The sequence below is a fragment of the Mytilus edulis genome, chromosome 10 (genome assembly GCF_963676685.1).
Source record: "Mytilus edulis chromosome 10, xbMytEdul2.2, whole genome shotgun sequence".
Taxonomy (NCBI): domain Eukaryota; kingdom Metazoa; phylum Mollusca; class Bivalvia; order Mytilida; family Mytilidae; genus Mytilus; species Mytilus edulis.
Window position 1 is genome coordinate 77,574,886 of NC_092353.1, and position 24,741 is coordinate 77,599,626.

Sequence of the window (24,741 nt, forward strand, 5' to 3'; positions counted from 1 at the left end):
TTGACATTCACGTTATAACATGCACGCTGAAATTGACATGGTTGATTTTAATACACATGTAAACATTCAAGTTTTAAAATCGATATTTGTCGTCGTTAATACTGCTGTTCATGTTTGTTTGTTATCAGAAAATTGGTTTTATTCCTTTTGCTCTAAAGAAATGTTTGAAAATAAACAGAACGTATAAAAGTAATCGTGAATTTACATAAGGTCAAACAATACGTCATTGGAATGCAACTGCAATACACATTTTGAGGTCAAGCAGGTTCATACAAAACTCGTCAACAGCAAAACAAAAACGTAGTCCGGTAGTAGATGGAGCTTTAGAGATTGTATAACACAAGTTTCTCAAGCGTATAAGGAACGAATAAGAAATCAGGTATCAGTCCAGATAATAAAGTTATTTCATACCTAACACTAGAGACAACTGAAAAGATGAAACAATAGGTGCAACCTACAGCACTTGTATTGCAATCGAATACGTTACAGGTTATTTTTTTAGCACTGAATAGGGTACATACGCACAAATAGGTGCATTTCACCTCTAAGACCCAATGATATCAAAGACAAGAACACAATGGAAAACATTTTTCTTAAAATAGGGGCGAAAGATAGATACCAGAGAGAAATGAAACTCATAGTTAAAAAAATAACTTACAACGCTATGGCTAAAAAAGAAAAAGAAAAACAGACAAATAATAGTACACAAGACACAACATAGAAAACTAAAGACTAATGTGTCACGAACGACAAACGTGTTACAACCGAAAAATTAATGAATAAGTAACAGTATATAAGTCTAGCGATAGAACGGGTACATACACGCTAATAGGTGTATTTCACCTCTTAGAACACATAACTATCGTCAGATCTAGAGACAAAAATGAAATTGTTTTTTTTTAATGTGCAACGCTTAACACGCTATACAATCAAATAAGGAACACATACGTTAGATGATTATGGTACCAGTCGAGCAATGCACGAGTTAATACGTGCAAAATTTGTAATTTAACGTCTGGAAACAATTAACTATAACTAGAGATGTGACAGTTAATTAAAAAAAGGGGGAAACATACTAAAATCGGATAAAGAATAAGTAACTAAGAGACAACGAATAAGGAATAAGGAAAAAGTAACGAACAAGAAACAAATAAGGAATAAGTAACGAATAAGGAATAAGGAATTGGTAACCAGGAAAGGAAGAAAATACTAAGGCACAACCAACTTTTTGGAATTTTTGGTCCTCAATGCTCTTTAACTTTGTACTTGTTTGGCTTTATAACTATATTGATCTGAGTGTCACTGCTGAGTCTTCTGTAGTCGAAACGCCCTTCTGGCGTATTAAATTGTAAGTATGGTACCTTTGATAACTATTTACACCACTTGGTCGATGCCACTGCTGATGGACGTTTCGTCCGCGAGGGTAATACTATCCCAGTAGTCAGCATTTCGGTGTTATCATGAATATCAATTATATGGTCATTGTTTTATATAAATTTCCTGTTACCAAAAATTTGAATTTTTCGAAATGCTAAGGATTTTGTTTTCCCATGCATAGATTACCTTAGCCGTATTTGGCTGAACCAACTTTTTAGAAGTTTGGGTCCGCAATGCTCTTCAACTTTGTATCTGTTTGGCTTTATAATTATTTTGATTAGAGCGTCACTAATGAGTCTTATTTTGAAGAAACGCGCTTCTGGCGTATTAGATTGTAAGCATGGGAACTTTGATAACTATTTACCAACTTGACGACCCTGTTGATTTGTGAGTTTAAATGTCCCTCTGTTATCTGTTGTCTTTCTTTTATAAGTAAATTTAATATCACACTCACCTTTGCTAATGTAGATGTATATGATCCTTTATTAATTTGCTCTTGTTGAATGTTTATTGGTTGTTCTGTGTGTTCTAGTTTAAAGGCATGTTCTTCTGCCTTTTCTACTGGTATCACGAATTCATTGTCTGGTTTCATATTTTTGTTCACCGGTACTTTTGATTTCCTCAGATTTTCTCTTATTCTGTTTACTTGCGTTTTTAATTTACTAACATGTTCTTGTGTATTGTGTACTGTTTCTTCTGGTTTATGAAAAGTGTCTCGTGACTCATTAACTGATATTTCTGAATCATTGACATTTTTTGTTGTCTTGATCCCTTGTATTTCTGATTTATGGACAGTTTCTTGTGCCTTATTCTCAAAACCTTCTATTTTTAGAACAGTTTCTTGTGTCTTGTTCACATTGTCTTTTGGTTTATAAACAGTTTCTATTGTCTTATTTTCTGGTTCGTCTGATTGAAACACAGTTTCTTGTTTCTTGCTTACTGTTACTTCTGATTTATGAACAGTTTGTCGAATTTTGTCAATTGGCTCTTCTGATTTGGATAATAAATCTGATTTACTGGTAGGTTTATTTGTCTTCATCACTGATCTTTCTGAATCACTTTCCAGCTGAAAATTATGTAAAGAAATGTTACCCTCTTCATTTATTTCACTGTCGTATAACAATTTTCGGATATGCATGATATCGGAATACTCAGTTTTTTTTCTGCAAGGATAGGCATATTTTGGGACAATGAAAATGTGTCGTTTTAAGAAGGATGTCGGAAAACTTATGTCTATGATTAGGCAGGTGACACTCTACATCTTTTTCCTTGATGCATTTATCAGTATTTTGCATTTGAGTAATATACAGTACAGCTTTAGGCAAAACGTTGCGCTGATAAAGAATTTAAGAAATAAATCATGGGGGCTTTAATGTATCGTGTTTTACCACGGGTTGGCCCTTTATGCCAAATATTTTACCCTGAGCGATGGCGAGGGGTAAACTATCGGCATAAAGAGACAATCAGTGGTACCTGTAAAATCACGATATATTCAAGCCCCCATGAATTATTTCGATTCTTATAAGACAAATACGGCAATTCGTTTGAATTGAAGCGCTCTAGGTGAAGGCATTATTTGCCATTCTCATAAAAAAATGCACTATTTAATTGACGTAAAACAACAGTGCAAACTGAATAAGTGACTTGCTTAAACTACTTTCACCACGTGCGTAAGACATTACTTTCTGAAACTAACCTCATATGCATTCCTCATTCCAGGCAAGTATATTTCTTGAGATCTTTTCAAGTCTTTTTTTGACATTGTATCTTCATGGTTATTACCTGTATTTAAAATGATGTTCATACGATATTGTCTATATATTGTAACACTAAATTAAACCTATGTATTATTTTAACAAGTGCATGTAGTGTTAAATAACTATCATTTAATAACAGATGTGAAATTGTAAATTGTAAACTGTAAGTTTCTGTTTTGTCATTTCAGATTAACATATTATTTAGAACTAGAAGATAGAAATACCTTTACTTGTGAACAACTAGATTTTAATCGTTTGATTTGTCTTCGGCGACTTTATTTCTTGTGACATTATGTTTTGTCACAAGATGTCGATGATGTATTTGGATTAGAATAAAGTAGTATTTCATAAACTTTGAAACTGATATCAAATACCGTCAAATATACCTACAACATTTTTAGGATGTTGTGAATATTACATACTTAAGCAAGCCCGAGACTCCATGTTTCGAGATATATTTCGACATCAATAAAATGTAATTACTTTAACTCGTAAACTGTAACTGAAAAAGTAAAATCCCGAAAATACTGAACTTCGAGGAAAAAAAAGAAAAAAAAAAGGAAAGACTCTAATAAGTCTGCAAAGCTCAAACACATCAAACAAATGTAAAACAACTGCCATATTCCTGGCTTGGTTCAGGCATTTTTTTGTGCAGAAAATGGTGGATTAAATCTGTTTTTAAAGTTGGTTTATTACTGCGAGAAAAGAATCGTGGGAGTGAGTAGGGTTGATGATAATTTCGCTAAGAATGCGAGAATGCTGTGAATATGGTATATTGAACTCTGGTTATGTTATGGGTGATATAGATCTTTTGACACGCAAAATTTGAAACTGCCCATTAGAAAACAGAAGGAATTCCATTGCTTGCTGCCGCCAAAAAAGCGAGCAAGCTACTCTCTTGCAAGCAAAGCGATGCAAATACAAAGGAAAATGCATGAACAAAACATGTCAATTTAAGAAATCTGATGTTGCCTCTTGCAGCAATTGTCAACCGGGGCGAGAGTGCCAAAATAGGATTTACATATACAATAAAAAACATAATTGTTAAATTTCAATTGATTAAATGTTTACTTGATCACTTTATTCATCGTATTGTAATAATATTAATTTGTAATACTCAAAAAATGTTTTTTAAAGCATATTTGGCTAAAATAGACATATATAGTCCAAATACATGTATTCTCCAGCTCCTAATAGATCGTATAGTCGGACCTTAAGAGTATACAAATATGGTCCGGACCATCCGTGTATTGTCCAAATACTCATATGGTCTATAACATAACCATTCCGAAAAATAGGAAGTACTTCAATAAATAATTGTAAAATCCTATCCCAGCACATGAACTCAATAGTTCACAAGGTGATTCAAATGTCTTTTATATAAAACTCGTTCGTTACGCCCTGTGTGTGTTGTAATATTATGGATTATAACGAACATATATATATATCATTAGTTAATTCTTATGTCAATGGATTTCGTTACAACAAATTACTTAGATATTTTACTTTCCTAGATACACAGATTTGCTGTACCTTACTACAAACTGATCACAAACAGTGTTTCACATCCTACATTTTACAATAATATTTTTTTTAAAGCGCGGAAATCACTGTGTTATCCGAGTGACTCTTATTAGTGGACGTTATCTATTGAAGCTTGCAATTAGATCATTGAATTTTGTTTTCTATGGCACAACCATTGTTTTGTCATTCACTTTATTTGTATTCTTTTCAAATGTTTTTTTTTCGAATGTTTAAATGCATAGTCACGTTCATTTTCTATATACATGTAGAGATTGCTTTATCTATATATAAAATTATAGTATTTATCAAAAGGTTAAAGCCTAACTATCCTATCCTACTACCTGTCGATACTGTTATTATGGCATTGCATAAGTCATGTTTTCTTTGACTTTCTCTAGGACGTGTTTTATTTTAATTTAGTAACAGATAAAATTGAGAATGGAAATGCTTTGTAATTATTAATTGTTTTTGACTAGGTTTCAGTAACTGCAATTACTCTTAAATCCTACTATCGTGTTAATTTGACTTGATGGCACAATTTGTAATGCATTTTTGTTATTTACTGTCTTCTTATGTTGTGTTATGTCTCGGTTCACTATGTTTAATATATACTTCCTTTGATTTTATTTGGTATGATGATAAATTCTCACTTTTGTTCTTCTACCACGAATAAGTAATTTATTTATTTGGTAAGAAAAAAATATTTTCTGAATCCATGTACTCCTTACTGCACAACTATTTTAATTACATGCGAAGTTATTTATTGAACGGCATTTTGTCTAAGGTACTAGTTGTCTTTCTGATGTTTTTTTTTTTTACATCTCATGCCCCCTTTTTTATATTCATTTTGTATTCACATTGTTTCATAGATACAATTTATTAGTTTAGTGTATGTTAACTTTTTTTGTTAATATGTCTTTTGATTGAGTTACGCCATTTCAATTTATATATTTTACAGTGTGTCTTCCTATAATTTGATGTTACACTATTATTTCAGGTTGAACAATGGTTTTTCTGTTAGAACAGTTTTACACTAGTGATTTTTTGGGCCCCTTTTTGACTTGCCTTTTGATATGAGAAAATGCTCCCTGTTGAAGGCCGTACTTTGACCTATAATAATTTACTTTTACAATTTGTGACTTTAATAGAGAGTTGTCTCATGGGCACTCAAACACGTTCTTCTTATATCCAATTAAGGGACTCAAGACGTCGTGATCTGTTTGACTTTTACTTTTCTATACTTTTCTTTTCTTTCCATGTTCATCAAATTACCAATAAAGTATATAATATTTTGTCATAATTTGCAACATGTTAATTACGAAGAGTTGCAGTGTCTTTGGAGTTTTTATGCCTACGGAAAGCTAAAAGATACTTTTATCATCTTTGAGTTTATCCCATTTAAAAAAAATAGTGTTCTTTAAATGTGTTTGCTGTCTTGAAAACACCGTAGGATTACAAAGGGGGTGACTGTACTACAGATGCGGGTTAAAGCAATAATATTATTATGTAACTTTTTTTGTTTTACAGTCACTTTCTCTATATCAGTTTTAGTATTATTTTCTTTATATCTCCTTTTAATAAAGAGTTCAGAAAATAACACACATTGCGTTTGTTTTTATGTAAATCTTTCGAGTCGTTCGTACCATAAAATCGGTGCACCAAACCTTTAATCATGCCTCTGAAAAAAGCAAAATCACAAAAATACTGAACTCCAAGGAAAAATGAACTAGAGGCTCTTAAGAGCCTGTGTCGCTCACCTTGGTCTATGTGCATATTAAACAAAGGACACAGATGGATTCATGACAAAATTGTGTTTTGGTGGTGGTGATGTGTTGGTAGATCTTACTTTACTGAACATTCTTGCTTCTTACAATTTGTTCTACCTATAATAAACTTGGTCCTTTAGTTACAGAGGAAAATATTTAGAAAAAAATTACAATAATTTACTAAATCAATGAAAATTGTTAAAAATTGACTACACAGGGCAATAACTCCTTAAGGGGTCAACTGACCATTTTGGTCATGCTCACTTATTTGTAGGTCTTACTTTGCTGAACATTATTGCTGTTTACAGTTTATTTCTATCTATAATAGTATTTAAGATAATAACCAAAAATGGCAAAATTTCTTTAAAAATTACTAATTGGGGGCAGCAACCCAACAACCAGTTGTCCAATTCATCTGAAAATTTCAGGGCAGATGGATCATCTCTTGTTTAATAATTTTATTCCATGTCAGATTTTGCTCTAAATGCTTTGGTTTCAGAGTTATAAGACAAAATCTACATTTAACCCCTATGTTCTTTTTTTAGCCATGGCGGCCATTTTGGTCAGTTGTCCGGGTCACCAGACACATAATTTAAACTAGATACCCCAATGATGATTGTGGCCTAGTTTGTTTAAATTTGGCCCAGCAGTTTCAGAGGAGAAGAATTTTGTAAAAAGCAACGACGACGACGACGGACGACGGACGACGGACGACGGACGCCAAGTGATGAGAAAAGCTCACTTTGCCCTTTGGGCCAGGTGAGCTAAATACAAGAGATAAATTTTAACAAACTTTTCTTCATGATACTAGCTGATGATCATAAACAAGCTTCTGTTCCAGTTTTGTACAAATCAAGGATAGTTTATGAAAGTTATTACAATTTTAAAAACTTTAACCACAGAGTGAATGTAATGTTATAAGTCCACTTATTAGTAAAATACGTAAATATTTGTAAACGCCACTGACTTGTAGGATGGCTCTGTCTCACTTTTTTCAACAAAAGGTAAAGGCTCGACAAAAATGAGAATTGAAATGAGTAATGTCTCAAAGAGACAATAACCGGACCAAAGAGCAGAAAACACCTTAAGGCCACCAAAGGGGCTTCAACACAGCGAGACAATCCCTCACCTGAGGATGTGCTTCAGTTGGACCCTAACACATATATCTATATCATCTATATAATTTGGACTCTGGTGGTAAATGTCTCATTGGAAATCATATGAAACCTTCAATTTTTATGCCACATTTATGGGCATTATTATGCCCCATTTATGGGCATTATGTTATCTGGTCTGTGCGTCTGTCCGTCCGTTCGTTCGTTCGTTCGCCCGTTCGTTTCGCTTCAGGTTGAAGTTTTTGGTAGAGGTAGTTTTTGATGAAGTTGAAGTCCAATCAACTAAAAACTTTAGTAAACATGTTCCTTTTGATAGGATCTTTCGAATTTTATTCGGGGTTCGTGTTGTTTATTCTTTAGTTTTCTATGTTGTGTCATGTGTACTATTGTTTTTCTGTTTGTCTTTTTCATTTTTAGCCATGGCGTTGTCAGTTTGTTTTAGATTTGTGAGTTTGACTGTCCCTTTGGTATCTTTCGTCCCTCTTTTAATGCAAAATTAGAGATTTTATACCATTTTTACGATCCACTGAACATATAAAATGATAATGCGGATGGGGCATCCGTGTACTTGGGACACAATTTTGTTACTAATAAATCAATCAACACTAAGACTAAGATATTACGTACCTCCATTTTCAATAATAACACAAGTAGGATCAACTGACATCTGACCCACAAATCCTGTGGACACAGCCTGCCTGATTGAATTAGAGGTTCCTGGTACTGTACCTGTCTGGTTTACAGTCACTAAGAAGTCTACAATTACACTGCCTCTTCTGAAAAAATAGTGAACATATCTTTACAAATGAGTCAATAATTACACTCTTCTTAAAGAATATAGTCTTCATATTAATAGCGATGAAAACTGGAAAAACTTTAAGAAACAGGGCAATCTAACTTCTTAATAATATGACAGATTAAAGCAATTTAACTGCAATTTATATAACTGACAAAAGTCTGAATGCTTTTTGATAAATACCATATGTAGCATTTTGAAATCAACAGATTCTGTGACTGAATTCAATACAACAAAATAAAAAATTTATATTTCCAAATTAATAAAAGAACAACCTTCATGAAGTCTTAATATTGACATAGTGCACACTATTTATATAAAAAGAAGACGTGGTATGATTGACAATGAAATAATTCTCCACACGAGACGAAATGACCCAGACACTATAGGTCACTGTAAGGCCTTTGACAATGAGCAAATCTCATATTACATGTTTCTTTTATTCTACAGTCAGAAAACAGGATTCATAAAGGTGATATACTTTTTATCATTGTCCAAGTCTTTGAATCCAGTATATCAAAGTTTCACAACTGTAATTTGAGGCAACATTAATTGCCTTGTTCGTATAACATTTTTACAAAAGGACAAGTTTTCCTGGTGTTACTGGGGTTACATCAGAAACTGCTTCCTTACCTGAACATCCTCACCTTAACAGAAACAAAACCCAGAGTGCTTTTCAAAACCAAGGTCATCTGTAAAATATGTAAAAAGACTTAGAATATTGTTACAAGTTGATTGAAAAGTGTGAATAGATAAATATTACATATGGACTCGACATGTATTTTCAATAGACAAATAAATTTTCATATGTATCTCTTGTATTCCCTAAACTTACAAACTGAATATTTTGACATCTTTATCTTTAATAATATTGTAAATTCTATTGTTTTAACCAGTATTAATAATAAATCATTTGTAAAAGAATTTGCAATATGAAAATAATAAAACAATGATTATTTGCACAAACAAACATGAGTGAAAATATTTCACTTAATTCGAAACAAAAACTAATAATGCAATCTTACATTTGTAGTGAATCTTTCAGACAAAGTTCTATATCTGCATGATTGTGTATCTAGCAACTGATAATCAAAATTATCATCTGTGATCTTTATTGATGCAACAAAAGTTGTCAGTACTGGTACAAACGAAATAAACAGGTTATAAACAATAGTTAAATATTTGGTATTAATGGGTTGAAAATCAACACATTAAACTAAAATTATAAATTCAATTTTTTAGATCAAAAAAGTAATTTCCTTTTTGTGTATGTGTAATTTTATGAATGTTATAATATTTTCCAACTATAGGGAAGCAATATTTAACTAGAGGCTCTCAATAGCCTGTATCGCTCACCTGACTCTACTTGGGTTTTTGAATTCATATAAAAAAGATAAAATTTGGCGACAAAGCAACAACACTTCGTCAGCACAAGATAAGAAACATTCATGCTATGTTTGGTTTCATTCCATTCAGCAATTCTTTAACAGAAGACATTTGTATTATATATATATTACTAAGTCCTCCGCTGGCGGCCATCTTGGGTGATGGATTGGCTACAAAGTAACAACACTTGGTCAGCACCGGTACCTCATAAGGAATATTCATGCCATGTCTGGTTGCATTGATTTGGTAGTTCTCTAAAAGAAGTCATTTGTATGCATTTCCCAAAGGGTCCTATGTTAAACTAAGTCCCCCGCTGACGTCCATCTTGGATGATGGATAGGCTACAAAGAAACAACACTTGGTCAGCACCTTATAAGGAATATTCATGCCATGTTTGGTTTCATTCCATTCATTTGTTCTCTAAAAGAAGTCATTTGTATGCATTTCCCATAGGGTCCTATGTTAAACTAAGTCCCCTGCTGCCGGCCATTTTGGATGATGAATCGGCTACAAAGTAACAACACTTGGTCAACACCTCATGAGAAATAGTAATGCCATGTTTGGTTTCATTCTATTCAGTGGTTCTCTAAAAGAAGTAATTTGTATGCATTTCCCAAAGGGTCCTATGTTAAACTAATTCCCCCGCTGGCGGCCATCTTGGATGAAGGATCGGCTACAAAGTAACAACACTTGGTCAGCACCTCATAAGGAACATTCATGCCATGTTTGGTTTCATTCCATTCATTTGTTCTCTAAGTAAAGTCATTTGTATGCATTTCCCAAAGGGTTCTATGTTAAACTAAGTCCCCAGCTGGCGGCCGTCTTGGATGATGAATCTGCTACAAAGTAACAAAACTTGGTCAGCACCTCATAAGGAACATTCATGCCATGTTTGGTTTCATGTCATTCATTGGTTCTCTAAAAGAAGTCATTTGTATGCATTTCCCTTAGGGTCCTATGTTAAACTAAGTCCCCTGCTGGCGGCCATCTTGGATAATGGATCGGCTACACAGTACCAACACTAAGTCAGCACCTCATAAAGAACAGTCATGCCATGTTTGGTTTCATTCCATTCAGTGGTTCTCTAAAAGAAGTTCAAAATGTAAAATGTTAACGACGACGACGACGACAGACGACGACGGACGACGGACGACGGTCGCAAAGTCATGAGAAAAGCTCACTTGGCCCTCCGGGCCGGGTGAGCTAAAAAGGAAAAGTCCCTTATCAAAAGGCAATATCAAAAGCTCAAACAAATCAAACGAATGTTAAATTTGTATTTAAGTCAAGCTTATTTTTTTAAAGGTAACATGGAAGGAAATTCAACTATCATATCTATATAACTTTTACCGATGAACACGCTCATCACTATAATACAAAGAACAATAGTAACTATAATTTACCTTTTTTCTTGCTTTCCTCTAATATAAACGACTGAAGTGGAGAATTAACATCTGCATAAACAAACAGAAAATTTGTTTTTATATAAAGTATAAATCAAAGAGGGACGAAAGATACCAGAGGGACAGTCGAACTCATTAATCGAAAACAAACCGACAACGACATGGCTAAAAATGAAAAAAAGACAAACAGACAAACAATAGTACACATGACACAACATAGGAAACTAAAGAAGAAGCAACACGAAAAGGGCAAAAGAGTACGCATTTAAATAATGACTATGACGTCTAAAACTGAAATGTTTGGAAGAATAAGTTAAATCAACAGTCCGTAGTTTTAAAAATCACTTAACAAATTGCAAGACCAATACGGATTGGTATGATTTAACTAGCGAAAGATTTATATATGAAAATACTGCAATATTTGCCTGGTCTATATGCGTATGTTTCTTTTCTGTCATATTTGCCTCTTTTCAACCTGATAGGTTGAACTTAAAAAATACAGAAAATCCAAAACGACGCCTGTTTTAGGGAAGTATCTAATATTCATAGACATTTTTTTGTTTACCCACTGGTTCCTCTATATGATCTTCATGTTTCATCTAATAGAGACACATGCAGACATTTTATACGTTCAAGTTTTTCATATCGATTCTTTTATGGTAATATCCTTTACAAGACACAAAAATGTCGGCATTCAACTCAAAATCTAACAAAACCTTCAAATAGACTTATAAAGAATGGAATCAGATATAGTTTGCATAACTTGGCTTTAATATTAATAAACTTATAGGGTCTTTGCATCGGATATAAACACACTTATTCTAAAACCAGTTGTTGGCATGATACGGGTTATGTTCTTTATGTTCTTTATGTTCTTCTGATATATTTTGGGGATGGTATAATACTAAACCCCTAACGCGAGGGATTGTACTTGAGAATCATATGATGAAGACATAATCGTTTAATCAGTTTAATTGAGGCGTGGAGCTGACATATCATTTACTGCTAGTAGTCCTTTGTTAATTCGTGTATTATTGTCATTTTGTTTATTCTCTTTTGTTACCTATACTGACATCGGACTACGACTTCTTTTGAACTGCGTTTTACTGTGCGTATGGATGTATGTTTGTTGATTCGACATTGGCAAGAGGTATAGGGGAGGGTTGAGATCTCAAAAACATGTTTAACTCGCCGCATTTTTGCACCTGTCCCAAGTCTGGCCTTTGTTAGTCTTGTATGATTTTTGATTTTACATTCTTGTGTATATTTCGCAGTTCATTATGAAATCTATTATCACTGAACTAGTGTATATTTTTGTTTAGGTGCCAGGTGAAGCAAACCTCCGAGTTCGGGAATTTCTCGCAGCATTGATGACCCATTGGTGGTCTGCGGCTGTTGTCTGCTCTTTGGTTGGGTTGTTGTCTCTATGAAACATTCTGCATTTCCATTCTCAATTTTACAGCTTGTGACTTTTGACATTTTAAATACTGTTGGAGAGTGGGAAATTTAATTTTGAGGAAGAGGAGGGGGTAGTTCGTAGTTTTATCTTTTAACTCTGCGAGTTTAGATGACAATAACAATCAAAATCAAGGATTAAACAAAGACTTACAAAACCAAAGGACATTTACGTCAACATTTATGAATAATAATTAAGAAACAACCCGAACTCCACTAAAATCCGGGAGTGAAATAATGTGCTCCGAAAAGGTAAGCATTTCCTGCACCGTATACGGCACCCGTCGTGTTATTTCTATGTTCAGTTCGGTATAATGGAAGGTTATTATGACTGAGGAAGAATATCAGATATGATTTATAACACACTTTTGACATAATGGCTAATCAGCTCATAATGGTGACCGTAAAATGTCTTGAGTGATGACCTTAATTTGATTGATTCATAGACCTCTCTTAGAAACTTTTAAAAATGCAGTATTCCTCGTTCAACAAAATCTGTGAGCTAGCTCTAGATAAACGTATCAATGTAGACACATATACTACATATGCTGGTGCCGCTTGAATGTTGCTACACAGAAATGGAAAGTTGCCTATAGTAAAATCAAAATCACCGCGTTTGTCATAAATTTGGCATTCAACCTACCATCAGTGGTCAGTCATGTCGAGAAAAAGGTCTAAATATGAAACAGATTTATCTGTGTCGGTAGTATCTTTAATTGCAAGTTCACTTGGATATTTTAAATGTAAGTGATCACTGAATCTTTTATTATTAAGAGACAGTACATCATTAATATACCGAAAGGTGAAATTAAAAGACTGGGCTAATTTCTTTTCTCATTTCTGTACAAGCCCTTAGATAATCTTAGAACAAACAACAGTCTTATTTAACTGTCTACAAAACGCAAAATAGAAAAAAAGAGACAACTTTATTCTATAAAGTATGTCGAAGTATTTATAAAACATGAAACTTACTTTTCTCTTTTAGAATTACCATTATGCAAAATAATTTTAGAAATCGGTTGAGGCCATTTTAATCTTGACTTATCATATATACATGTACCATATACAAGTGCTAATAAACAAAAATACGGATGAATAAATATAGTGATAACTACAGGGGTTCCTCATAACAAAATGTTAAACACCAAATCTATAATGTTACAGAATATGGAAAGGCTTTTTTTTTGTGAAGTGTACATTAACAATTTGTATTATTCTTACCTTCTTCTGTCTTCCAAACTTCATATTTCCCTTTAAACACTAGGCCTTCATCTGAACTTGAATTGTCATTTTGTCCTAAAAGTAGACATTTGATCATATATTATAAATTTACATAGTAGTTATACAGTTATTAAAAAAGAACGCAGTGGTCGAAATATCCTAATATTAGTAACCTATTTGAATTTATAATCATCTTTTAAAAGTTGAAAAAAAATTATGGCAAATCAATTCAAATTAGATTTAGGTATCTGATTGTCATCAGTATTTTTTAAAAACGACATCTATCATTTTTTTTCTTGTACTTGTGTCTTGCATTCAGCTAATTCGTGTAAAAAACCATCAAAACATCAATGCAATTGTTTCGTTTCAAATTTTTGAGTTATAAATACAATTCCAATCTAATATGATAATATATGAATTTGGAATTGAGAAGTTGCCGCTTCTTCTTGTATGCTCACATGACAATCATATAGGCTTTTCAATTTCTCACCATATAACCACACAAACTAAAGAGCTAAGTTTCTTTAAAAATCTAATTTATCTTTTTCAAAAGTGATCATGCATTTTTCATATCTTTAACTTTAATGAATAACCAAGAGGTATGGTTACATGTATTTTCATCTGGAATTCGAACATTCTAAGGATTTTCTTATCCCAGCCGTAGTGTTTGGAATTACTAGAAATTTTCACTCCTAAGTACTTTGAACATCAAAGTTATTTTCTTTCTCCTTTAAACTGTATATATATTCTATAACTTATAATTTATCAGTTATTAGTGTTTTATGAACCACAAATGGATAATGCAAGCACAAAGTCTTATGCTTCTCATATTTCTGTCATATTTCTACAATTGCATAATATTGTCTTATACTGAGCATTGATACAAAAAATATTATAAGAAAAAAACAGGCTTTTTATGGATTTGATTTTGGTATAAGGAGAAAAGAAAATTAGAATTTAAACAATTCAGATATCCTCATTTTCAAGTTAAGGCCATGGAGAAAAGCAATAAATGCTAGATGGAAGTATGTAAATTTGAATTTAATGCACCAAACTTTTATCATCTGGCGCAAGAAGGTATGTGTAAAACAACTTGTAATGTGTACAAATACGCTGTACAAATTATAATATGTACAAACTTACATCTTGTAAACAAAATATACATTCACACTTAGCTTCCGGCACATGTATCACCCATCTAGTTAAAGAATAGGTTTAATGATATGCAAGAAATTTCTGAGTGTTCCTAAACGGAAGGTTAAAGAGACCGACAAAGAAGAAATATACTTAATAAGAAATTTATTTTCATTTACTTGTTGTAATAACTTTGCAAATGTCTGGATTGTTTTTCAAGGTTGATGTTTTTCTGAAATTGTTAAACATTTTACAGCGGTATAATACTTTTACTTTAATTATGCATCCGTTTTCTTTATAATATTTGCATCTACATTGTATTGTAAATCAAATTCATTCTGTCAGTGTATCTTCATTCGTGTTTATACGCCTTTTGATTGATTTCAGCCATTTCAATTGATGTATCTAGTGTGTCTTTATATGTTGTGATGTTAAATTATTGTTACGATAATTTTGAATATTTGATACCATTAAAACGTTTACGCCCGCTGCAAATGTTTGCAACTGTCCTAAGTCAGGATTCTGATGTTCAGTAGTTGTCGTTTGTTGATGTTGTTCACAAGTTCTTTTTGTTTTTCGTTTTTTTTTTTACATAGTTCATACCGTTTGTTTTCCAGTTTGAATGGTTTTTCAATAGTATTTTTTGGAGCCATTTATAGCTTGCTGTTCGGTGTGAGCCAAAGCTCCGTGTTAAAAATCGTGCTTTTGTAAATTGTTACTAGGATGGAGAGTAGTACCACATCTTCTTATATTTACTATCGTCAACTTTGAACTTGTTTGTCTTTATAAATATTTTGATCTGAGTGTCACTGATGAGTCTTTATGTAGACAAAACGCGCGTCTGGCGTATTTAATTATTATCGACTTCTAGTAGTCGATATGAGAAGTGAACGATGGACAATCAGTGTGTGAATTTGTCTTGCTACAAAATTGGAAGATATTACGAGACGTGAAAAATCAAAGTTTATTGATTAGTTAGGACAATCCAAACCTAATAAATGTCCTTCAATCTCGTAGAGTATCGGATTTGTCCTCTATATTTTAGCAGTTAGATTTTGCCTGGTCATTAATCATGCATATTCACGATATTGGTACACAGGTAACTTTTATCTATAGATAGTCGAATCTTCTGGAGTTTCGTAAACAACAACGTTAAACGATATATACTACTTCATAACGTGTGACCTCACGTGTGTAGCAAAATTTGTTGATTGATGCACGTGGCTATTCTAGTAAATGAATTAATCTACAAAGCGAGAGCAATTTCCATTTTCATCAGCTAAGAGTCGACTAGCCCTTTTTGAAAGGCTAATGCTTGGAAGCCTGATACCGTTGATAACTAAAGGATATTTTATAAATGGAAAATAATGAAGAAGCTCTCGTTCAAAATATCAAGTGTTGTTAGAAAGAGAGTTTTCTTTACATTTTTGATAATCAAATATGTCTTTGTTTTTACAATAAAGATTTTAAGATATACAATTTATAACCGTATATTTTACTCTTATGCGACCGAGAACGGATGCATACTTGGCTACATGCATTTAAAAACACTACAAACCAGTAAAAGTCTGAAATGGCCTATATCTATACTCGAATGTACTGATTTTTTCTCGACTGTACATAATTTTACTCGACTAGTCTGAATTGGTCTGACTCTCACTCGATATTACTCGACCCCAGTCTGACCCATACTCAACTGTACTGAATCGTACTTCACCTTTATCTTTGCCGTTGAAAATATTCTGAACTATTACTCGACCAGTCTGAAACAGTCTTAACCCATTCTCGACCTGTACTCGATCTATTTTTCCAGTCTAAACCGTACTTAACCAAAGGTCTGAACAATACTCGACCAGTCTGAACCATACTGGACCAAATAACCTCTACGCTTTTTTAACTGTTAAAATAAATCTCTTTTTAACTGACATATATAACAACTGCTAACAAAATCAATAAATTGTTTAACCTTATAAAATGCATTAGAAATATATATCTATTATTATGATTTGGGATATTTTTTTTTATATTATATATAATTTATATAAAAAAGGGATAAAATTAAGAAATTAGCTGCTTAGTGGTGAAGTATAAAGTATTTCCTCTGCTTGAGGCAAACTCATTAACAAGATCATAACTATTCAGAGGTATTAAATTCTAATTCTAACATGACGTCCTTCAAACACTTTGAGTACACACCCGTGGTAAAATATGAATATATTACATTGGCTGTTCCGATCGTACTCCCACGTCATATGTTTTTTTATGAATGAAGTACCCGACGTCATAGAATGAAGACGTAATAATTTAAGCATTTTACGGGAAAATACACGCTTCTGATACCGAAGATCATCACAACAAGGAAACGTAAACAAACGATGTTCAAATGTGGTATAAGCCCATTTTTTATACATAGAAGATATATAAATAAATCATCATTAAAATTCATCCATATCTATCTAAATAAGTTTGGTAAATAGTTTGATTTATTCTGTTTGCTCCGTTCTTTTACGCCAATCTAATGTGCGTTAATTTATTGGAACGGCAAATATTTGCCTCCACCTAAAGCCCTTCGATCCAAAAGAATTGCCGTATTTGTCCTATCAGAATCGAAATAATTCATGGGGGCTTGAATATATCTAGGGCTTCCTTTTTACCTGTAAAACACACTTGTACTGAAGTAATTAAACCATATTAAAATGCTTTTTGAATGCCATGTCTTTAATTTAAAATTTAATTTAAATACATTTTTACTGTTACTTTGGAACAAATTTCTTTTTTTTAAAAGGTTATCAGGATTGCTATTGGAATTCTGTTATCATGATTATATTAAATTAGTGGTTTAGCAAAACAAAATAAAGGTCTCGGATTTTAAAATTTATTAATTTGCTTTATATACTATTTTAAATATATATATATTAATAAAAAAAAGTATTACTGCTTTTGGAACAAAACTCAAAATTCACTATAAATCTATAATAGGCTTAAGGTACAACAAAATGTAGCACAATACAAAGATTTTTTTTACTTCCAATCACTAACCTTTAAAATGCTGTAACTTTCTTGATAAAAATGATAAAAGAGGTATATATAGATAGATAAAAGATTAAACTTTTAAATAAATGCACTATTTTTATTACGCAATCATTATGTAATCAATTATTATGTAATTAGTGGCAAAACTTCGGTCAGTTCACATGAATGAATTTAGCTCTTTCATCTCTTTCATCTCTTTAACTATACAGAAAATTTTAACGAAATCTTAATCAACACATCATGGACTTCAAAAGAGTGTCTCAAATTGTCCCTATGGTATTTCATTCTCTCATAAATCTCTAATTAGTTCGACCATCCTAACCACATAAAAGAAGATAATGTTGAATTAGATGTAAAATTTGTTCTATACATTCTATCTGGAATCTGAGACACCCTTTTATAGATAATGGCCCTAGGAACAACATATAATAACATCAATCCTCTAGGAATACCTATGAGGAAGCTAATTTCAATTGAATGTGGAGATTTGAGGAAAAATGTTTAAGACACAGTTAACATTATAATTGGTTACATAATTGTTGCATCATACTAACATTGCATTTATTTGAAAGTGTTAGCTATCCATAACTACCCCTTTTATCAAGCATTATTAAGAAAGTTACAGCATTTTAAAACTTGGGAGTTGGAGTTATAAAATCTTTGTATTGTGCTACCTTAAGAGTGCACTGATGAGTCTTATAAAGACGAAAAGCGCGTGTGGCGTACTAAATTATAATCCTGGTGCCTTTGATAACTATTAAGATAATGGTGAAAATAATCAACCTGAAATTGTTAAACAACAGTTGATAGATACAAAAAATATGTCTAGGTTGGTTAAGATTGGTCGAGTATGGTTCAGACTAGGTCGAGTATGGTTCAGACAAGGTCGAGCAGGGTTCATACTCGTATAAAATGGTTAAGTACTCGTCGAGTACAAGTTCAGACTGTTAAGTATGGTTCAGACTACAGTAGAGTATTATCAAGTAATTTCAGACCAATTCAGACTGGTCGAGTAAAAATCAGTACAGTTGAGTACAGATATAGGCCATTTCACACGTTTACTGGTTTGTAGTGTAAACCACCAACTGGGAAATAAATCAAAATAAAGCATAAAATTAGTACATGTTATGATTTAACAATATTTATTCTCTGGCTGAGCAGAAATAATTTGAATATAGATAACTAAGTATATGATTTTTGGAATTAAAATGTATGCTGTGATAGCACAAGTATGTAACAAAAAATCTTTTTGAAAAAAAATAAGATCTGCATTACGAAGTACTATATGTACTGTAAATGTTCAATACAAAACAGAGAAAACTAAGATGTTTCATCTTATCAATATGAAAATAAGGAGATTTGGTATGATTGCCAATGTGAAAAAAAAAATCAATGAAGTGGATGTAACAAATTAAGGGCAACCGTATGGACTGCAACAATAAGACAACCTCATTCCGTATAGTAGGTTATAAAAGGGCCCGACATATTATCACACTACAAATACATCATTTCAAAAGAAAATAGTTATATTCTGCTGTTTTTAATTAGTTATAAACAAAACCAATTCTCCTAAAAATAAACACACGAAAGCTATTACAAACTTTTACATAATTCAAATGGGACGAAAAAGAAACTGATTGAAGATTTTGTTGTTTTTGACCCAAATGAAGTTGATCCGATCTAGTTTCATTGTGTTATTTCTGTTTACGTGTCAATATATTTCTGCCCTTAACAAATTTCATCCGTATGAATGTATCTTGATCAATTTGGTTTGCAACCTCAACTCACAATGTTGCGCTTAAATTAAGGTGAATTGACTTTATTGGACTAATATTCACTCGGAAATGAGTTTTAAAATAATTCTGATGACTTTGATGGTCACATATTTATATTAAAACAGCCAACTGTTATTTCAATGTTTGACTAAATATATACATTGAAAGTAACCTGATGTATTGAAAACTTTTGTATCATTGACGATGAGGGTAAGCAGGCTATCAGAACTAGGACAGTTTTGTAAGTATGATATTTCGCCAATGATGTTATAATATAATTTCCGAAGACAAGTGTGATACAAAGTTTATTATCCTGTTGTGTTGACGATCAGGAACAAAACAGCGCGTTTGTTTACATAGTTTGAAACATCATCTATGAATATTTTATGTCTATATGAAATACCATTCACGTAAATATATAAGAGAACATTGTTCTAATGTCCATCGCTGACGCACATATTTTAGTGTTTACCTCGATTTTATTTTCCGCCCCTGAAAAGGATCACAATCCAATTGGATACTAAACAGATTTTTATTACAAGGGTTGAATTTCAACAAAGAGGCCCGCCACGCATTCATATCTTGACCAGGATAAAAATGCGCCAACATATGAAAGCGATTCAAATGAAGATGTAGTAAAATTTATTGATAAATATGTCTCCTGTTCATTTTTAGAAAATAACACTAGTTTAGTCAAATTTTACGGACGCCATCACGAGTTGATTGACCGTTATGGAATAACCGTTTCACAAATGATATCGGATATGTTCCTATCGTCGTAACTACAATCCCCTTCTCTTTCATGATGTGACCTACATAATTAGACTATTTACCGGATTTGTAATCACATAAACAACACGACGGGTGCCACATTATGGAGCAGGATCTGCTAACCCTTCCGGAGCACCTGAGATCACCCCTATTTTTTTTATGGGGTGCGTGTTGTTTATTCTTTAGTTTTCTATGTTGTGTCATGTGTACAATTGTTTGTCTGTGTGTCTTTTTCATTTTTAGCCATGGCGTTGTCAGTTTGTTTTAGATTTATGAGTTTGACTGTCCTTTTGGTATCTTTCGTCCCTCTTTTAGTCAAATTGCTAGTCCATAAACATTTAAACATTGGTTTCTCTCAATCGATTTATAACTTTTGAACAGCGGTATACTGCTGTTGCCTTTATATATAAAAAAGAAGATTTATACTCTTTTAACATTTGGAAAAAAATGGAACAAACCTTTTTTGATATGATTTCTAACTCTAAGGAATATAAAATGTGTATATTAAGTAGTTGATCATTGCTGATCATCAAACTCGGACAATGCCCTACTGCTATAAACATTTGATATAAGTTACAGTAAAATTAAAAGTTTGAGAGTGCTCACAATGACATAAACATTATATGATATTGGCACAAGACATTACTAGAATCAATCTTGAATATAAATATCATCAATATGCAACACAAAGTGTACTATTAACCCCTACAAGACGGAACGATGAACGGACGAATGCCTCGTATTTCTGTATTTCTTTATTTCTTTCACCATGCAGCGCAAGCGAAATAAAAAAAAATATAAAAACATGAAGAGCAAATGATATATAAGTCAAAATTTTACACATCTAGTTCTCGTAGTACGATATTAATAGACGTCGAATATATTTTCATTCATCGCTGCATATTCTTTTTCATTTCAAAAACAGTTCATGCTCATATGTTTCGGGTGAAAAAAGTAAAAGTTGCCTCTAGTAATTCTTAACTTATTGGTATTCAGAAAAAGCGAATGAATATGTATTAGACTAATTTCTTAAAGCAATACCTGAATTCAGATCATCTCTCATTGTCTTCATACAAAAAGTGTTTGCAGTATCCTCAATCAGTTCCCAAAGCTTATCTGCTTCAATCGTGTCTTCTGCAATATTCATAAATTGCTTTACTCGTTTACGTCTCTCGGGTATTTTGTTGATTTCCCTAAATCGCTGCTTAAAGTCTACAACGTCTTCAGGTGAGAGGTTCTCGGTACTTTTGTATTTTTCAAGATTTCCAACAAAGACAGCTTTCAATAGCGGCATTGGATCATATTCTTCCTCTAAAAGTTTTCTGTTGGCCTTAATGATTCTCATTTTCGGGTCTTCTTTTTATATGAAAGTAAAAAAAAAAAAAAAAAAAACCAACGAAACATCAAAGTTCTGAATGGTTCTAATGAATATTAGTAAGTTTTTAAACCTAATTATGATAAAAGGAAATGTAGTACATTTGAAAGTGAAATAATTTAGAGAAATAAGTGCTTCTCTTTTCTCGTGTTTGTATTGATTAGACCATTGGTTTTCCTGTTTGAATGGTTTTACAGTAGTAATTATTGGAGCCCTCTATATCTTGCTGTTCAATGTGACCCAAGGATCCGTGTTGAATGCCGTACTTTGACCTATAATGGTTTACTTTTATAAATTGTGACTAGGATGGAGAGTTGTCTCATTGGCACTCATACCACATTCTCCATTTATCTATAATACTCCATTGTATTCAACACTCGTTCAAAATGACAGATATAAACAGCGTACAATCATTACATATACTCAATAGAATTAACCCATGGTTTATAGTACAATAGAAACACAACAAAAATAAAAGCATTGAGGAATCAACTGTGGAAAAGGTCATGAACAAATATATGGTAAACTATTTTGAAATCTATAAAACCTTATCATAGTTGTTCGGTTGACTGCATGAAATCGCATTCCTTTCATTGAGGAATTAAAGTTGATGAACTACTGGCGTCACTGCACTGAAAAGCATGCATTCATTACCTTATATTATCCAGTATCAATACCTGTAGATGATCATCAAACGTATACGGTAGTCAGATTAAATAGAAAATGTACATAGCCGATAATACGTTTTTTAAGAAAAAAATGTAATATCCCTTTTTTGTTTACGATATATATCATAGAATGAACATAACGTTTTCCACTTGATGTTTGTAGAATCCTTTAGGTTAAAAGACTCTGCTTGAAACTATTTCAATTTGCGAAAAAAACCTTTAAATTGTTAAATAGTGGTTAATTTTAATTAAGAATTTTTCGAAAAGCTAAGGATTTTCTTACCCCAGGAGTAGATTACCTTAGCCGTATTTGGCACAACTTTTGGGAATTTTGGGGCTCAATGCTCTTCAACTTTGTATTTGTTTGGCTTTTTAACTATTTTGATCTGAGCGTCACTGATGAGTTTTATGTAGACGAAACACGCGGCTAGCGTATAAAATTATAATCCTGGTACTTTTGATAACTATTTACACCACTGGGTCGATGCCACTGCTGGTGGACGTTTCGTCCCCGAGGGTATCACCAGCCCAGTAGTCAGCACTTCGGTGTGGACATGCATATCAATTATATGGTCATTTTTATAAATTTTCTGTTTCCAAACCTTTTGAATTTTTCGAAAAGCTAAGGATTTTCTTACCCCAGGAGTAGATTACCTTAGCCGTATTTGGCACAACTTTTGGGAATTTTGGGTCCTCAATGCTCTTCAACTTTGTATTAGTTTGGCTTTTTAACTATTTTGATCTGAGCGTCACTGATGAGTTTTATGTAGTCGAAACGCGCGTCTGGCGTATAAAATTATAATCCTGGTACTTTTGATAACTATTAATACGGTACTCACTAATATGTGTTATTTGTGTAGAGCGTTATGAATTTTGTTACCCAGGTCATGTTTTTAGTTTTTAAAGTGCCGGAAAATATAAATTAGTTTAATTTGTTCAGTAATCAAAGAAAAACCTTTAAACTAGAAAAAACAATTACAAATGAAAAAAATCTTTAAAATCAAATGAAGTTTATAACTGTCAGCAATACATACCTAAACATGAACCTGGCTGTTGGTCTTTTGAGTGTAAGCTGACTGAAAGTTTGTATTTTTTTTCTGGAGACATATGCATCTTTATGTTTTCGTCATCCAGAAGATTCATAAGAAAGGTGGTCAAATCTCCATTTACAATGCTTTTCTCAACTATAAATTTTACGTTTTCTCCGTCAGATTGCAAATGAATAATTACTGATGATCGTTTTGTATCTTCAGGGATCGATTGCACACCATCAATTTCCTTAAATGTGGAGCGTTTTGCATGTTTTAATGTTTCATTTTCAAGGTTTTCCTTGTTGTCCTGTTCAAATACTAATGTTAATGACCCATTTGTAAAGGTATCTACAATTTAAACACTCGGAATCATTTTTCACTAAAAAGTCCACATTACGAAATTATTAAGAATTATAAGCATAGTAATATTATAGACTTTCAAATAAAATGACTCTCATCTTATAAGAAAATACATGTGTTGATAGGATCATACATAAAAGTTGATACCTGTTATTCAAAACAAATCCTAATCATAAACGTTTAAATTTGTGAACCGTAGACTTGCGTCACGTTCACACAGTCATGTTCTTTTGCTTTTGGTTGGATTGTATTGCTGACTCTATTTTCATAGTAGTAGTTTTTTGTGAAAATGTTTGTAAACCCTTTTTTTGTGGCTTTTTGCCATGTTGGTGTTGATTTTCTTTACTGATGAATTTGGCATGTCCCTTTGTAATACCTATTTTATGAATAAACATATTTATTCTGTTTCACGTACCTGTATTCTTTGAACAAAGTGTCTCTGTTTTAGATTCTATATTAATCTTTGTTCTGTTTTTCACTACAAGTGCAGATAATCAATTCTATATTTATTATCAAAACATATAAACACAGCTCTCAAAACTTAATTGCTAATATATATTCACTCATGTAAATACACTGACATTGACATTTGAACTAAATACCACCTATAGAATGTTTACACCAGCAAAACACAAATGATTTGATGTTCAATTTTACTTAAATACTTTTGTGTTTTCTTGAAGTGTACTCAACAATTTTGCTATGCTTATTGTATTTAGCTGACTCTAAACGTACCATAGAAATCACGTTAAGACTAAAAATATGAACAATAGTGCACATACTGAAATGTTTTACCT

The 24,741-nt window shown here is 32.4% G+C and overlaps 1 protein-coding gene across 1 annotated transcript in view; it reads right to left on the reverse strand.

Annotated features, from left to right (window-relative positions):
- LOC139493005 (serine/threonine-protein phosphatase 6 regulatory ankyrin repeat subunit A-like) overlaps positions 1–21,855 on the reverse strand; it is a 35,673-nt gene extending 13,818 nt beyond the window's left edge. Inside the window, exons 1-8 of the mRNA XM_071281149.1 lie at positions 21,552–21,855; positions 13,798–13,872; positions 11,122–11,172; positions 9,361–9,473; positions 8,969–9,027; positions 8,167–8,315; positions 3,074–3,159; positions 1,832–2,443 (exon numbers count right to left, since the gene is read on the reverse strand). Of these exons, the coding sequence (XP_071137250.1) occupies positions 1,832–2,443; positions 3,074–3,159; positions 8,167–8,315; positions 8,969–9,027; positions 9,361–9,473; positions 11,122–11,172; positions 13,798–13,872; positions 21,552–21,855 (1,449 nt within the window). The remainder of the gene's footprint in view (positions 1–1,831; positions 2,444–3,073; positions 3,160–8,166; positions 8,316–8,968; positions 9,028–9,360; positions 9,474–11,121; positions 11,173–13,797; positions 13,873–21,551) is intronic.
- Between the last annotated feature and the right edge of the window lie 2,886 nt (positions 21,856–24,741).